The sequence below is a fragment of the Equus quagga genome, chromosome 14, assembly GCF_021613505.1.
Source record: "Equus quagga isolate Etosha38 chromosome 14, UCLA_HA_Equagga_1.0, whole genome shotgun sequence".
Classification (NCBI taxonomy): domain Eukaryota; kingdom Metazoa; phylum Chordata; class Mammalia; order Perissodactyla; family Equidae; genus Equus; species Equus quagga.
Window position 1 is genome coordinate 24,408,308 of NC_060280.1, and position 17,249 is coordinate 24,425,556.

The 17,249-nt window shown below is 40.2% G+C and overlaps 1 protein-coding gene and 1 pseudogene across 1 annotated transcript; one reads left to right on the forward strand and one right to left on the reverse strand.

Annotated features, from left to right (window-relative positions):
• Window positions 1-2,750: 2,750 nt before the first annotated feature.
• On the reverse strand, window positions 2,751-3,707 carry LOC124225243 (olfactory receptor 52D1). Its single transcript, XM_046637787.1, has one exon. It carries the CDS (start codon window positions 3,705-3,707, stop codon window positions 2,751-2,753), a length of 957 nt encoding a protein of 318 aa, XP_046493743.1.
• Window positions 3,708-14,056: 10,349 nt separating this feature from the next.
• On the forward strand, window positions 14,057-15,777 carry LOC124225499 (olfactory receptor 51I2-like; annotated as a pseudogene).
• Window positions 15,778-17,249: the final 1,472 nt, after the last annotated feature.

Genomic DNA, 17,249 nt, shown 5'->3' on the forward strand with positions numbered 1-17,249 from the left:
AGGTACTTTTCTTTCCAGTTAACAGCATATTCAATTACAACTGGGAAGTGCCCTTAAGTTAAAGAGACGAAAACAGCAGTCTTTAGTATTTAAATGTTTCTTTATCTTTCTCTCATGAAACTCCCCTTTAAGAACTTTGCCTTATTGAACTTTAGATCAGGGATGAAAGAGGCAAAACCACTCCCACTGCTCTGCCTATTTTACAATATATTTATATTCAGAACATCCAAACACTGACCAAATGCTCTGGGTATGAAACAAAGGCTTGCTTCAATCCAGGGAGCTTTTATTCAAGAAAATGGCTGAATTTTTATGAGATCAATGGCTTTGTGTCATTTTAATTTACCCTAATCCCATCCCCCACTCTCCAGCCCCACAGTAACCTTAGAAAATAACAACCTCCTTTCACAGTGAAAACCAGTAGCCCCATGGCATCCAGAGGGAGCAGACTGGGGCTGGAACTCTTTCAAAATCTATTTTTCAGAAAATTTTCATTCTTTGACCTGTCCAGTGGTTCCCTTGAAGACATCACTTGCAAAGCTGTCTATGTTTGATCTGATCCAGAGCTTTCCCAGTGCAGTCTATTCCCTGTGGATGATTATAAAAAGCAACTGCAGACCATCAGTTAACTTTGCAGCCACCTGAGATAGTGGATAACAGTTGGGGCAAACCAACAATAAACAAACCTAAAAGCTAAAACTTAGGAATAGTTGAAGAATGAGATATTTATAAGGGCTTTGAACAGTTTTGCCATATCCCTGGGGACATAGAGAGATCCTGGTGCATCCCCAGGAGTCTGCACAGGCTTAGGGCTGTAGGTATGCCCAGAAAAGATCTGAGAAAGCCCTAAGCTCTCACTCCAGGCTCACCTGGAGGCTCTGCACAGGCAGGAAGTGAAAGCTAAAGTAGAGTTGTGAACTGAGTGTCTGAGTGTTGAAGTGCCCCAACATTCCTATGGAGCTCTGATCAAAGCCAGAAAGACTGTGGTTTCCAGGCAGGTGAGGAAATCTCTTTCCAGTTATTAACACACTACTAAGCTATGTAAGCGGAGACTTCAGTGACTACAAATGAAGAAGAATTGATGTTACAAAATTAATTCAGAAAATCACTAAAATAACAACAACAATGACAAGAACAAATAAAAATACAAGTAAACCCCGGGGAGAAAGAAGAATCTGATTTCCAGAGTTGCCACGTTATGTTATCTATAATGTCTAGTTTTTAACAAAACATTCAGGACATAAAAAGAAACAAAAAAGTATGGCCAATACACAGGGAGGAAAAATACCAATAGAAACTGTCTCTGAAGAAGCCCCAACACTGGACTTACTAAATCCAAACTTTAAGCTACCTATTTTAAATACGCTCAAAGAACTAAAGGAAAGTATGAGACTGTGAATATCAGTAAAGAGATAGAAATTCTTTCTATAAATTCTGGAGTTCAAAGTATAATAACTGAAATGAAAAATTCGCTGAAAATGCTCAGCAGAATATTTGACAAGACAAAAGACAGAAATAGCAAACTTGAAAATTGGACAATTGAGATTATCCAGTCTGAGTAACTGAAAAACAAAAAAGAATGAAGGAAAAGGAATAGATCCTCAGAAAACTGTGAGACATAATCGAGAATATCCATACACATATATGGAAATCTCAGAAGGAGAGGAGGGAGGAAGAAAGAATAGTTGAAGAAATCAAGGCCAAAACTCTCCAAAATTGAGGAAAACATTAATTTATACATCCAAGAAACTCAACAAATCCTGAATAGGGTAAACTAAAGAATGCACTTAGTAAGCGAAGTCAACACTGGACAAGGGACTGTTGAGAGAAAGGCCCTTGGACTCTGAACAGACTTCTCTAAATCCTTAATGAGGGATCAATTTATGGCTAAAAGGAAATGAAACTCAAAAGTGGGAGAGTGGAGAGCCATGGGAGGAAATGTGGTTTTATTGAGTACTGATTATCCCCCAAGCACTGTCATGCTTTCACAGAGTAGTTATATAATTATAATAATTATGTGAGGTGAGATAATGCAAAATAAGTCTTAGATAAGTTGTAAAACTGAAATAATAATATTTGGAGAAGTTACACAATTTTACATCTTACACAATTATTGATCACATTACATTTCAGGTACTGTTCTATGATTTTTTACATACACTCAATAATTTACTTAAATCTCATCAAAACCTTGAGTTAGATATTACTATTAACCCCATTTTACAGTTCACTGACATAGGCATAGAAGGATTTAGCAACATACTCAAAACACAGAACTAGTATGTGGAAGAGGCAGCTATCAAACCCAGGCAATCTGATTTTACATCTTGTGCTCTTAACCACTGCCCAGAGTTGTGGAGTTTGGATTCAAATTCACTCCAGATGTTCTGTTTTTGATTTGTATATTTTTAACTTAACATCCCAGTTGACTATGGGGATATTCTACCATTCACCATGAGATGTAGCGTATATCCCAAAACAGGATTGCCTTGCTTTTTGGCAAGTTATAGCCCCTTCTGAGATGAAGGAAAGAATGTTGCTCTGTACTGGGCAATTCAGAATTGCTCAAGGAGCATATTTAACATTATTCTTAACATATCCAATTTATCTGACCATTCCTCTTTGTTCCAGTCCTTCCTCTCATCTCATTCCGTCCCTCTCATGTCATAGGCTTTCATCTCTATAAATTGACCTAGACAATTATCCTGCCCGTTTATCTCTCTTTCTCATCTCCAGCTGCTGCTCAGAGCTCATAATGAGACTTTCTCTAGGTGAAGTAGTCTTAGAAGTCGACTCCGAATCTCTTTGGTCCTAGCCCCATAGATGATGGGGTTGAGCACAGGAGGCACCAGCACATAGAGATTAGCCAGAAAGATGTGCACAGGCTTGGGGACTCGGTGTTGGCCAAAGCGGTGGGTGAGGAAGGAGAAGAAGGCAGGAATGTAGAAGACCAGGATGACCCCGAGGTGGGAGCCACAAGTACTCAGAGCCTTGTGCTGGGCATCGTGGGATGGAAGATGAAAGACAGCACGAAGGATAAAACCATAGGAGATAGCTATGAGAATCGAATCCAGACCCATGGCCAGCAGGGCCACAGTCAGCCCATAGACAATATTGACAGTGATATTGGCACAGGCCAGTCGAGCAATGCCCATATGCTCACAGTATGTGTGTGCCATGACACGGTGCTGACAGTAGGGCAGTCGCCTCAGCAAGAAGATGAAGGGGGAGACAATGGCCACACTACGGAATATCCCCACAAGGCCAATTCTGCCTATGACGCTATGATTGAGAATCATCGTGTATCTCATTGGGTTGCAGATAGCCACATATCTATCAAAGGCCATGGCAAGAAGAACTGAAGACTCCAGAGCATAGATAGAATGGACACAAAACATCTGGGCCAGGCATCCCCCAAAGGAAATCTCACCAGCCTGCAGCCACAAAATGGCCAGCATTTTGGGCACAGTGGTGGAGCTGAGAGCCAGGTCGGTGAGTGAAAGAAGGCAAAGGAAGAGGTACATGGGTGCATGAAGAGCACCATCTGTCAAGATGACCAGGATGAGGGAGGCATTCCCAGCCAGTGCTACCAGATACATGGCACAAAAGGGGATGGCAATCCAGGTGTGGGCCCACTCCAGCCCTGGGATCCCTGTCAGGAAGAGAGTGGCTGGGAGGCTGTTGTCACTGATGTTGGAAGCTGACATTCTGCTTGGAAAACAAAGGGCTCTATCCAAGGTGTGATGGTGCACCAGTCCTGTAATAGCAGGTATTTGCTTCACTCACGTAAATGGATAACTTTCCTATGAAATAATCTTTTTCAGACTGATAAAAATATTTATTGCTATCAACTTGTTCTTGCATCTTAAAAGATTCCATCACCTGTCATCCATTTTCCCCTTGCCATTTTGTGTAGTCAAAGTTCATATTTTGAATTCTATGTTCCAAACTCCAAGCTAAAACATTAGGCATTTGCCTTTCTTATCCTTCTAGACTTATCTCTCCCCACATCCTGCACATCTTTCACTTGTCTTTTGTCCACAAATCTGGGGAAATTTCTTGAGTCTTTTTTAGTATACGCTATTCCACTTGCCCAAGAAGCCTTTTTTCTTCATTTTCTACCTCTTTAATTTTTAAACATCAGGGCAAGTGTCTTCACCTCCCAGAGGACTTTCTCCTCTATTTCTTGGTCCTCTTTATATTTTTCATCCTTCTACTACTTTGCAAAATCCTATTGAGCTGTGACTACGTTTTACACAATTGCAACCACCACACAAGATGACTGTGTCTGTACCTAAAAATTTCGATCAATATTCACTAAAAGACTCAATTCTGATAACTCTTCATAGCATACAAATGACTTCTTAATGCTATATTTTTTATTTACTTAATCTGAGTTTGTAACATATCTTCCCAGATATACACCAAATGGCTTATTTTTATATGTCACCAGAAGTGCCTATAAAGAGGTTAGGCAACCTGAATATGCTCAAATGTCTCATGATTGATTATCTACAGTGATTTTAGAACACATCTGTGTGCAATAGAAGAAAGCAAGAGATTTATCAGACACGCTGGCTGGGAAGACAACACTCCTAACTATGGCAATGTCAGTTCGAAGTCCTGCATTCTCACTAGTATAATGACTGGATGTGATGGCCCAAATAAGAATGCCAAGTGCTGACAGAGGCAGATTGTAGGAGTGAGTGGAGTGTCTTGGAGTTCTCCTTCTGCAGACATTCTGGAAGAGTAAATTCTTTTTTGCTGTAGAGAGCCAGTATTATATACATCCTCCATCACTTACATCGTGTACCTAAAAGAGTCCTTTGTAGGATGCCTAGAATCCCAAACTTTAGTCCTGATTCTGTCACAAGAGTGTTGGATGGCCTTGAGAAAATATTTTCCCTTTCCTGAGCAGTGTTGATTTACAAAGAACAATGACGCTGGAATCCTAGTCTCAACTTTTCTACCTATTCACTAGTTAGCATTGGATAAGTCTCACAAACTTTTTGAGATTCAATTTCTTCATTTATAAATTGAAAATAACACCAACTGAGTTACTTATCTCACAGTTATTGTGGTTGAGAAGGAGTAAAGTCTATAAAATTAAACATTTTGGACACTAAAGTAATGCCCTTGCCATTTTTGCAAGCTCTTTGCCCATAGCTGCATATTGGAGTGGTACAGAGCATAATAATCGTTTTCACTTCTGTCTTACCAAAGGGAAGTCCAAGTTCAGAGAAGTGAACTGATTTAATCCAGTTCACAAAGCACGTTACTGTCAGAACTGAAATTAGGTCTCAGTTCTCCTAATTCAAAGTTTTTACTTCATTTAACTGTCCAGTTTATGGCCAATACTTGAATTCCCATATTTTTCTTACAAGGCACTCTAATATCAGTATCTAATGCTGCAATCACTTTACACATTTGGATCCCAAAGAGACAGATGACAGTGGAGAGCCTCTCTTACTTGCCTGGAGTCTTTCACTGATGGCCCCAGCCACTGGAGGAAAGAAGCTTGGGTAGGAGAGAGTGGAGAGTTGGAGCCATTATCATTTTCTCTTTCTCTCTTTTCCCAGCCTATTTTTGCCCACAAATGAAGATTTCAAATGGTTATTGTAAGGGAGCTGCTACTCTGGAAGCATCTGTGGATATGAGTACCAGAACGATTAGGTAGAAGTAAGGTTGTTTTCCAGGGAAAACAATGGGAAAAAGACATTGAGCTGGAGCACCACTCTGGGTGGAATGAGAGCCTCCTCCCATATTTGTCCCACTCAGTCTTGTGTCTGGGTCACTATGATGGCTAAGTATTTGAGGTCTCCCTCTGAGACTGAGACTTCAATAATAAAGTCTTATTTTTTTTTTGAACATATATTTTTGGGGAATCCAATTTCAAGAACTTACCTGTATCAGTGACATGCATTCACAAATTGGGCATGCTGAGATTGGAGCTCTGTAACAGGAGTCATATGTGAGTGTGAAATTGTGCAGGAGAGTGACGGAGCAACGGCTAGTGCAGGTGATGTATATTTGAATGAAATGTTCTGTTTAGGGACATGACAGCCGTGTTTTTGTGCAGGTTGTATCGGTGATTGGAGGATAATGGGGTCTGAATGTGTAATCTGGGTTGAAATGTCTGATCCGTCCTCACTGTGTGAGCTCAGTGAGTGTCTTCAGCTTAGTTCTGGGTTGCAGCCTCCTCTGGTCAAGGGACGTGGTAAGGGAGGTTATTTATTGACTCTCTGTGACACTCAGGTATGAAGACCCAGGGGGATTGCTCTAGGGTTACAATTCATAGTGCTTATTAAGGAAAGAATAAGGGGGAATTGGAAAAGAGAGAAAGACATGAGGAAAGGAAATTTTCCATAGGGAATTTTCAAGGAAAGAGAAAATAAAATCTAGTAATTTTTATTTCTCTTCTTTTTGTTTTCTCTTACTTTCCTCCTGAATTCTGTGTATCTCACTGAAATTCTATACATCGTGAGCCCATGTTCTTCTGTGTGCATAGGGCATCACTAATGCTATATACAAATAGAGCGGCAAGAAATGGCTGTGGACGTTTGCTTGCTCCATTGTCCCATAGCCTTCATATTACAAACAAAAGTGCAAAAATAAATTATTAAGAATTTCAAGAACATGGCAGCAAAACACTGAATCAAACACAGAACCCTTCTGAGCATGGACCTTATGCCACTGCCCAGGTTTCATGTCCACAAAGCAAGCCCTGGGAGTGAAAGTCAGTCTTCTAGCCAGATCTTCTCAAATCCTTTGACATTAGCCATCCTTCAAGCCTTTGCACCAAGGTTTTCTTCCACTGAAGCCTTCAGAGCACTGCATTCTTTTCCCTTGCCCACACATATCTCCTCTCATACGAATATGAACCAGTGGTCTTCAAAATTTTTGTCTGAGTACTTTCTCAATTTTGAGAAACTATATACCCCTTCAAAAATGTTAAGTTGACATGTAAAAATCGTCATTTAATATTTAAATAGTAGAAAAGGATATAATGTTCAGAATATTGTGAATATTGACATTTTAAAATAAAACTGCCACATCAGTCTTTTAAGCATATCCTATGGAATCTAAATATCCTGGAAATCTTCTTCCCCCATTACCCATTTAAACATATATGAACAAGGTCTCCTTAACTACCATAAATTTAACATCATTACTTTGTTTCCTTAAAGTTGGTCCATTTTCCTACATATTAACTTTTATGCTTAAGAATCTTGTCATGGTCGCTCTTTATTCACTGTTAGCAATGAAAATATGTATACAAATTGGAAATATTATTTTTTAATAAATAGGCTCCAAGTGTTAAAATGTTCTATAATTACAATTATTTTAAGTACACATTAATACAAGCAATATAAAAACCTTTAATTTCGTAAGTTATTAAACATAAACCTATTTTTTGAAAATACAGTCTTTAGGAAGACTGATGAAGTTTTTCTTATTTTTCCTTCAATTAGATTATATATTCAAAAATCAATATTTGTGGGATGAGACAAGATTCACCTGCAGCTATTGTTAATTTAATTTTTATAAAACTGAGCTCTGAGAACTTTTGTTTTTATATAAATAACAGCTAAGAGTGGAAGGAGTTTGCATTGTAGGGAACGCAGCTCTAATAGAGTTAGTAACTGCTGGAATCAACTTCCGCTCTAAGAAAGGTGATTCTGGTTATCAGAAGCTCAAAAGAGAATGCCCACAGAGCTGGGCCCCAAACTTGTAAGAATGGGCCACAGAGAGCTGGTGCTGGTGTAGCTGAGCAATGTGATGAGGCTGTTTTGAGGTAAGGGTAGGAGAAATGCACCACAAACTGGAATCAACTGCTTCTATTAAAATCCACTGCTGTTGCCAAGGATAAAACAGTTGCTTGTGTGACAATGACAAAAATAGAAAACTAATAGGAAAAACAAATGTCTTATCCTTCTTCCAGCTTTTCAGTCTGCATCTAATGCCTCCTATTTGCAGAACACAACAATGTATTTAATTACAGAACTTCCAAATACTGCCAAAATACTTTGATCTAAAGCCACATATTATTCTTAAGGCAAATATATATAAGACAGGGAAAGCAAGCCCTGAGAAGATATATAGTGATTTAATTAATGATTAAAGTGGCTTGCTCTAAGTCCATAATTGAAATTATGTCTTTACGTGTTGCCTACAAGGGGCAATGCACCAGAGCAGAACATGAAGAAGAATGAAATTAAAATTTAAGTGTTTTTCATATGACAGGTTTTTTTTATAGCTAAGTTTGTAGTCATAATCCGAACAAAGTAAATATCAGAGAAACTGATTTCTTTCTACAAGAAATGGTTTACCTGGCAGTTTCGGCTTTGTCCTTCCATCAAATTAGCTCCTATCTTGTGTCTATCCTGGATCAATCTTATCATCTGTCTTCTTGAATGTTATGCCTAGGACTCTTTAATACCCTAGAAAAAATTCACAAATGTCTACAAATTAAGACAATATAAATTCATGGCCTCACACTTCAGCAATCATTCCGCTTGATCCAGTTAATTTTCTCTATCATTCTTCTTAAATGCCATTTCAAGCATCTACTGCTTTCTTAGAGCCTGCTGCACCACTTACATTCAGCAGTTTGAATGTTTAGAATATGGTGACTACTTAAATAGATATGAGAAATGAAGGAGAGAAAGGGTGTGTAGAATGACAATTAGGTTTCTGGCTTAGTCAGCTACAATGTTCATGTCATTCACTGAGAAAAGGAACCTAGGAAAGAAAAAGTTCTCATTCATATTTTGGACATGTTCCTATAATATAGCCAATTAGAGGTACCAAGTAGTCATTTGGAAAACAAGAAATAAATTAGAGCCGAATATATGGATTATGGATTAATGTGTTTGAAATAGTGAAAATCTGATTTTTTTTCCCAGAATCATTTAGAGAGAGTATATAGAGTAAAAATTGAAGCTGGCTTAGAAAATAACCATAGATAATGTTAACGTTTAGGAGAGAACAGAGAGAGAGTTATTTGTACAGGAAAATTGAAGAGAGATAGACATGGGGATATGTGGAGGACCAGAAAAGAGTGACATTACTGGTCCCAGAAAGGAGAAAACATCAAGAAACAGGGGAAGTCAACTGTATCAATCTCTCAATTGAAAGTCCATTGTATTTAGTAATATTGAGGTCAGTGGTGACTATGGAAGCCCAGTGTTGTGGTATGATATTGTTAAAATACAGTCCATGATGGAGTTACTGAGGAACAAGGAAGAAGAGACAGCGAGGGGATGTGAATGGCTCATGAACTTGCCTGTGACAAATAAGCCAATTAAAAAATGGGCAAAGGATTTGAACAGAGATTTTTTTCAAAAAGAGATATATAAATAGCCAATAAGTACATGAAAAGATGTTCAATTTCATTAGTCATTTGGGAAATGCAAATCAAAATCACTATGAGAAACCACTCCACACATATTAAGAAGGCTATAAGCAAAACCAAAACAAACCAGAAACAGAAAATAACAGCTGTTGGCAAAGATGTAGAGAAACTGGAATCCGCATACACTGCTGTGGAAATGAAAACTGGTGAAGCCACTTTGGAACATAGTTTGGCTTTTCGTCAAATAGTTAAACTTAGAGTTACCAAATGACTTAGTAATTTGACTCCTAGGTTTATACTCTAGAGAGCAGAAAACATTTTCACAAACAAACTTGTATACTAATATTCAGAGAAGCATTATTCATAACAGCCAAAAAATGAGAGCAGTACAAATATTCATCAACTGATTAATAGACAAACAAAATGTGGCATCTTTATACAATGGAATATTATATCAGGAATGAAGCACTGATATACAATGAACATTGAAAACGTTACGTTAAGTGAAAGAAGCCAGACACACAAAGCCACATATTTATTGTTACGTTTATATGAACTGTTCAGAGTAGGAAAGTCTAAAAGAACAGAAAGTAAATGTCATTGTCAGGAGCTGGGGTAAATGAAAATAAAGAGTGGCTGCTAATGGTAATGGAGTTTCTTTTTAGAGTGATGAAATGTTCTGAAATTAGATATTGCTGATGGTTGCACAATTTCATAAATATACTAAAAACCACTGAAATGTACACTTAAAAACTGAATTTTATAGTATGTAAATTATACGTTAACAAAATTTCTAAAAAGAAATAATATAATCATATAATGGTTGAAACGTGAAAGTTCAACTGCCTGGGACCCACCTGTTTATGTGACACTATAGACAAAGCAGATGCAAGCCCTGGATCTGGGTGGGACAACAGAGGAAGGGGTCACATTTGTCTCCCAGACCTTAGCTGGTGGCTGTATGTGAAAACCAGAAGTTTACAGTCAAAAGGATGAAAGAGATTGATTTTAACTTATTTTATTCTCTTTTTCTCTGTTTATTTTTGACAGAGTTTGCTCAGAAAGAGGCAAAGGCAGGGAGAATCAATTCAACAGGAAAGAAAAGATAAATAGGAAAAGAGATAAAGCTGTTAATGATCAACAAGTAGATGTGGCATGTTCCAGGGTCTTTGCTGGATAAAAATTCTTAGTATGTTTTTTGAAAATGTTAAGCGGATAAATGAATGGTCTATGTTTGAATGCAGTTCTGCCACAGGGTGGTATGTAATGTTGAACCTGATTTGACCTTCCAGGTACTCATTTTTCTCATCTGCAAAATGTGTAGAGAATAATTCCCTCTAAATTTGGTTGTTAGGATTGAAAGAGACAATTCTCATGAAGTTCTTGATGGAGTTCAGGGAATATTGTTAACACTAAGTATCATCACTGATACTTATATTTCTATCACCTATGACTATAGCGAACCCTATATTCTGGACTCTAAAAAGTCCTCTAAATAGAGGACCCTGGAGTGGGCGCTTGGCTTGAGAAAATGAAACCCTGGTCTTGGCTTACTATTTACCAGCACTGGGCTTCTTGGCACTCACACTTCTCATCTTCCAGTGGTTCCTTGGGGCCCATCCTCGAGAGGATCTCAGGAAGCATGAGGACATGGTATGGGGCAGGTATGGCCTGCTCACCTGGGCAGAAAGGAGGTGTTGCTTTGGCCTTTGCATACAACTCTGAATCACTCATGAGAGTAGACAGAAAGAGGTGTCCACTGGGATACGCTGTGAGGAGCCTATTCCTAACAGGGTTTAGCTGGGGGACGTTATAGCTTATAGCTCCTTCACTGCTCAGAACCTAAAAGGCAGCTCCTGTGAGATGTGTTGTGCATAATACAGCCTTGGCCGGGCTTGAGAGACACAGCCCATTCCTCTTGGAGCACCTGGAGCAGGCGGGGCCATTACCTTGTAGCTGTTCTTGGTCTTCGTGTTTGTCTTTTCTTCCCTCTCTCTTTCCATGTTCAATGTTGTAGTCATTTTCCCTAAAATTCCTTCTCTGGCCTTGCATTCAGCTTTGCTGCCCTGAGCAAATTATTTCCATCTTATTTACTCTGGATTCTTTATCCTCTTCTCTCTGTCTCTTTCTCACTCTCTGCCTTCTCCTCTGCCCTTCAATCTTTCTCTGTTTCCTCACTTCTCTCTTCATCCTCTGCTCCCAAATTTTTGCTTGGTGTGACCATGGAGAAAATATATTAAGGAACAGAGAAGAACACTCAGCTAAACTCTATCCTCTCTAATTAGGACCGGAAAGAGGTACTAAAACTGACCTTATTCTGCAGCAGCAGGTTTGTAGTTCAGACAATTTTACACTTCCTTATAGCAGAACACATGAGATGATGGCATGAACTCCAGGCAGGGTGCTTAGGAAGCGGGTGACCCATGCATTTCCTTGAGACCATCTCCTCTAAAATCCTGAGTCAGTCTCTTTGTGTGGGACTAATGGGAGCTCATTACACTGTACAGGTTTCCTGGGGCTTACCTAGTTCATCTTCCCAACTTCTTCAAATCCAGTGCTGCTGCTCAGAATCCCCATCCTTCAGCAGTGGTGCCCTGAAACTTTGTCCCAGACCCATATCCCTTTGGTGGAGAATTTCTCCCTGATTTCTGGCCTCATTGTTCATGGATGCAACACTGAGCTTATGCCAGAGTAAAAGGAATTTTCCCCCTAAGTTTCACGTTAAATAATAAGTTACTCAATGGTGGGTAATTACACTCCAGTGTTCGGAATTATGTATGAGAGGTACAGTGGATTGAACACCTAAGTTCAAAAACTAGTATGTGAAGCCACTTATCTACAGGATATGCAAATGTTTTTGGACATGCCATCCAAATATTATGAAATATTCCTCAATGCAGCTCCTTCCCCAGCTGGTTGTTCTGAAGTTGCGAAGCAAGTGAGCAAAGTGAAAGATGTGCAATGCATTGAGTTACTTCACCGTCTCGTCGCACCACCAGTTTTGGGCTGGGGTAAGGCAGCGTTTCTTGTCTTCCACTCCTGTTGAAGCTTGAATGTCCATGAAAGGAAAAACAAAAGTCTATTATGGAAATGAAACAGTGCTGTTCTTTAACAACTCATAGGAAAAATAAGGTAATGGAAAGAATGTTTCTAATTTTAAATTTTTCTCTCAGTTTTTCTTAAGCTTTTTCAATTTACTCTTGCTTTTCTGTACAGTAACCTATTATGTGATAATATATGGTTTAAAAATATACATTTAGGGGCCGGCCCTGAGGCATAGTGGTTAAATTCAGCATGTTCCGCTTTGGCGGCCTGGGTTTGTGGGTTTGGATCCTGAGCGCAGACCTACACCACTTGTCAGCCATGCTGTGGTGGCATCCCACATACAATATAGAGGAAGATTGGCACAGATGTTAGCTCAGGGCCGACCTCCCTCAGGCAAAAAAAGAAGAAGATTGGCAACAGATGTTAGCTCAGGATGAATCTTCCTCTGCAAAAAACATAAAAATAAAAACTAAATACCTATTTAAGTTCAGTATAAATATATTTCATGCCTTTTGTCAAAGAAATCACAAAGTACAATTTATTTTCCTTTTAAATATGCTTTTAAAAAACAACAATAACAGCAGTACTTCTGTAATGCTTACTCTGGGCATGACCTGTTCAAGTCCAAGTTCTCTCTCTCTCTCCCTCTGTTTCTCTCTCTTTCTATCTTACATATGCATGCATACATATATCCATTTGGCAACTCTATTTTATTCCTATCCTAATTGTAAAAAATCTACAGAAGAGAGTTGAAGGAATTTACCTAATGTCATACAGCTATTAAGTGGCAGTACTGGAACTCAAAGCCAGGATGTTCTGGCTCCATGCTCTTAACAAGTATACTACGATGCCTCTTGAGACATATTGATTTCTAGGCTTCCTGCATGGACTCTCCCAGTGTGAAATGTGGGGCTCTGGACCATTTAAGCACCTCAGGATGGTAGTTGGATTACTAAGTTCTAGTTCCAGCCATGTAACTGCCTCCCAAAACAACCCATAGTAATTCCCTTTCCTTGCTTGGACACTGGCTCCTCATCTGCCTGACTAGATTTAAGTGTGAACATTTCCTGAGGATTAGGTAAGACTGTGGCTGTGAAATTTAAGGCATTTGATGGAGATCTGTGACATTGACCATAAGGAGGGTATCCAGAGGGCTACCAATGAGACTGAATGAGCTAGTTACCTACGCTGAAGAGTGCTGGTCTCCTCTTTTTCTGAAAGATGTGTGAGAAAAAAGCCTTTCTTTTCACAGTTAGCATTTCATGATCTTCTGATCATTCTCTTAGGGTATTTTAAGAATAAAATCAGTGTATAATCACAATTCATAAACCTAAATTTTGCTTTTTCTCCTAAGGAGGAGTAGTAGTCTTAGACACATGGTATAATTTCTCTAAAAAGTCATTCTGGGGATCTGCCTGGTGGCACAATGGTTGAGTTCGCCTGTTCCGCTTTGGCAGCCCAGGGTTCACTGGTTTGGATCCCTGGTGCAGACCTACACACTGCTTGTCAAGTCATGCTGTGGCAGGTGTCCCACATATCAAGTACAAGAAAGTGGGCACAGCTTTTAGCTCAGGGCCAGTCTTCATCAACAAAAAGAGGCGGATTGGCAGCAGATGTTAGCTCAGGGCTAACCTTCCTCAAAAAAAAAAAAATGTAATGCTGGCTGATGACAGGCGTTCCCAGCATCTCATGGGCAACTTTAAGATGAATGCCTATGATCCTCCCACATTTACCTTGACAGACTTCCCAGAAATGGAGGCTATGGAGACCTATCTATCTGTCCCTCTCCTGCTCTATGCCATCTCCATCGTGGGCAAGGGACTTATCCTCCTCATGGTTAAGCAGGATCAGAGTTTGCGCCAGCCTATGTACTGCTTATTATCCCCACTCTCAGTCAATGACTTGGGGGTGTCCTTTTCCACATTGCTGACTGTACTGGCTGCCCTCTGCTTCCATGCCCAAACGATTGCCTTTAATGCCTGGGTTGCTCAAAAGTTTTTCATCCACCTCTTCTCTTAGATAGAATCTAGCATCCTTCTGGCTATGAGCTTCGATCACTATGTGGCCATCTGCAGCCCACTGTGCTATGCTACAGTGCTCACCAATGCCCGCATTATGGCGAGGGGCCTGTGTACTGTCCTCGGAAACTTTGCCCTCATTCTGGTCTTCCAACTGCTGCTGCACAGCCTGCCCTTCTACCACACCAAGAACATCCTCTCCCATGCCTCCTGCCTTCACATGGATATGATCAAGCTGGTGTGTACTGAAGTCTCCCTTAATAGTCATTATGGGCTGTCCATTGTGCTGTTCACCTTTTCCCTGGACTCTGCACTCATTCTCATTTCCCATATACTTATCCTGAGATTAGTGCTAGCCATCACCTCCTCAGAAAAGGGCCTCAAGACACTCAACACTTGCGTGTCCCACATCCTAGCTGTGCTCATCTTCTATGTGCCCATGGTGAGTGAGTGTATCCATTGTGTATCACTTTGGTGCTGGCCTGCCCCATGCTGTCTATATCCTCATGTCTATTCTTTACCGCTTCGTGCTTCCCATTCTCAATCCTATTGATGTGGGGTCGGTGAGCCGAGGAGTCGAAAGAAAGATTTCTTAGACTCTCAAGATCTGGCAGTAGTGCTCTTTTATTTAGAGAATAGTGTGGAATAGCATGGGGACAGGACCAATGGGCAGTCAGAGCTTCTGCTGCCGCCACTTCTGCTGCCCCCGCTGGCATGGGGACAGGACCCACGGGCAGTCAGAGCTCCTGCTGCTGCTGCTGCAAAGTTGGGTGGAGAGTAAGGCTAAATTTAAGGCATAGGTATGTGAGTTATCTCTTTACAAGACAAAGAATATGTAAAAAAGTTAAAATGGTATCAGTGCCCATATGGTCTGGCCATTTGGCAGTCCCACAACTTTTAGATAAGAATCAAACCAGGATTGAGTAAATGGCAGAAGTCACCACTTGAATTTTATCCTCGGCTAAAGACAAAGGAGGATTTGGGGGGGGGGGGGGGTTAGGGGTCAGTTACATGAGGTTGCCAGACAGTAACCAACTTAAGTTCTTGCCTCTGGCATTGATTAAGAGCTTCTAGAGATAAGACCATCCCCCCTTCTTCCTGGCACAGAGAGGGAGGCATCTTCACAGATAGAGGTTTCCCTTAGAAATGTAAATGTTTCCCAACAAAGGGGCAAACAAATTCCACTCCTTGGAGCCTGAATCTCATCTGTAGTTTTAAAACTAACCAGCCTAAAAATTCTCATTATAAGCCATTTTAAAATTAAGCAGCCTAAAAATCCTCATCACTATCATCTACGCCATTAAGACAAAGGAGATACATTGCAGACTTCTCAAGATGCTCTTCAGGGTTAAGTTCTGACTCTTTGGTAGATCTAGAAGCCCTGGAGATTTGTGTTGGGGTATAGCCATTCAGACACCAGTGGAGGAAAAGATCAATCTGGAGGGTGACAAATAAAAATGGCAAGTAATAGGATATATTGGAATATATGATGAAGTCATTTGGTGTAAACCTAATTCAGCCTGACCTTGTCTTTCTAAAAGGGCCTGACCGAGGCCGTTGAGCACACATTGTATATCTGCTTTAGACATTCCCTATGGCAAGAGCAAAGGCCCTTGAGATAAAGGTGCAACTTCTCTCCCCCTCCCAACTTTGGTGTCTCCTTAAGGATTAAGTATCTTTCCTTAGGCTAGAAACTGATTGCTGCGCTCACCTGTGACCGCCCAGCTCAAGACAATAGACTTGCCTCCTGCTACGCCCACCAAGATAGCAGACCCACTGCCTGCTGTGTCCATCAAGTGCTGTGCTGACTGGGCAATCTTGTGACTATTGTGGGAGGGACATTTCAATCATATGTGAAACACCCTCTTTGAGGGTATATAACCACCCTCTGTACCCCACTTCTTTGGAGTGCTCTGTTCCTTTGTGGAAAGACACTCCCGGGTTATAATCCTCAGATTTCAGCTCAGAATAAACTCACCCAAATTTTCATTTACATATTGGTTATGGATTATTTTCGTCGACAAGGGTCTTTAACGATGCACTGCAAGCTCTAGGATCAATGATCAATGATTTAGTCTAGTATATTGGGCCAGTACCTGCTGGCAAAAGCTTGGGAATTATCCAGAAAACAAATATGTCAAAGTCCTCCAGAGACAGAAAAATGGTCTCTTTTTATAACCAGGAGAATGTGGACCATCCCTACATGATAAGATTATTCTCTAGATGAAGGAGGGACTAATTTCAGGACACATGGTAACATGGCTGGGCTTTCTGGTTTGGGGACTGCACAACTCTGAAAAAGATAAGAGATATAGATGGGGAAATTGATCTGAGTATCACATCATTACCAGTTTAGTTTGGGTGGTTGATTTCTCATGCTTCGAGGAGCCAGAGCCCTTTCCATTATGCTGTTTTAAAAGTTGCTAAGATTTGGAGTTTGATAACTGTGATGGTTAATTTTGTTTGTCAACTTGACCGGGCCATAAGGTTTCTAGATATTTGGTTAAACACTAGTTCTGGGTAAGTCTGTGAGGGTGTTTCTGGATGAGATTAACATTTGTGACAGTAAACTATGTAATGCATATTGCCCTCCTCAGTGTGGGTGGGCCTCATCTAATCCATTGAATGCCTAAATAGAATAAAAGGCTGAGTACTTAAGAAAGAAATTCCTCTCATTGTCTTTGAGCAGGGACATTAAGGTTATCCTGCCTTTAGATTTAGGCTTAGACCTAAACTTACACCATTGGCTCTCCTGGTTCTTCCGTCTTCAAACTGGAGCTATACCAGTGGTTCTCCATGGTCTGAATTTAAAATCTCAGACTCCATAATTG

Coding starts and splice junctions, on each gene's coding strand:
- LOC124225243 (XM_046637787.1), bottom strand. CDS start 3,707: ATGTCAGCTTCCAACATCAGTGACAACAGCCTCCCAGCCACTCTCTTC.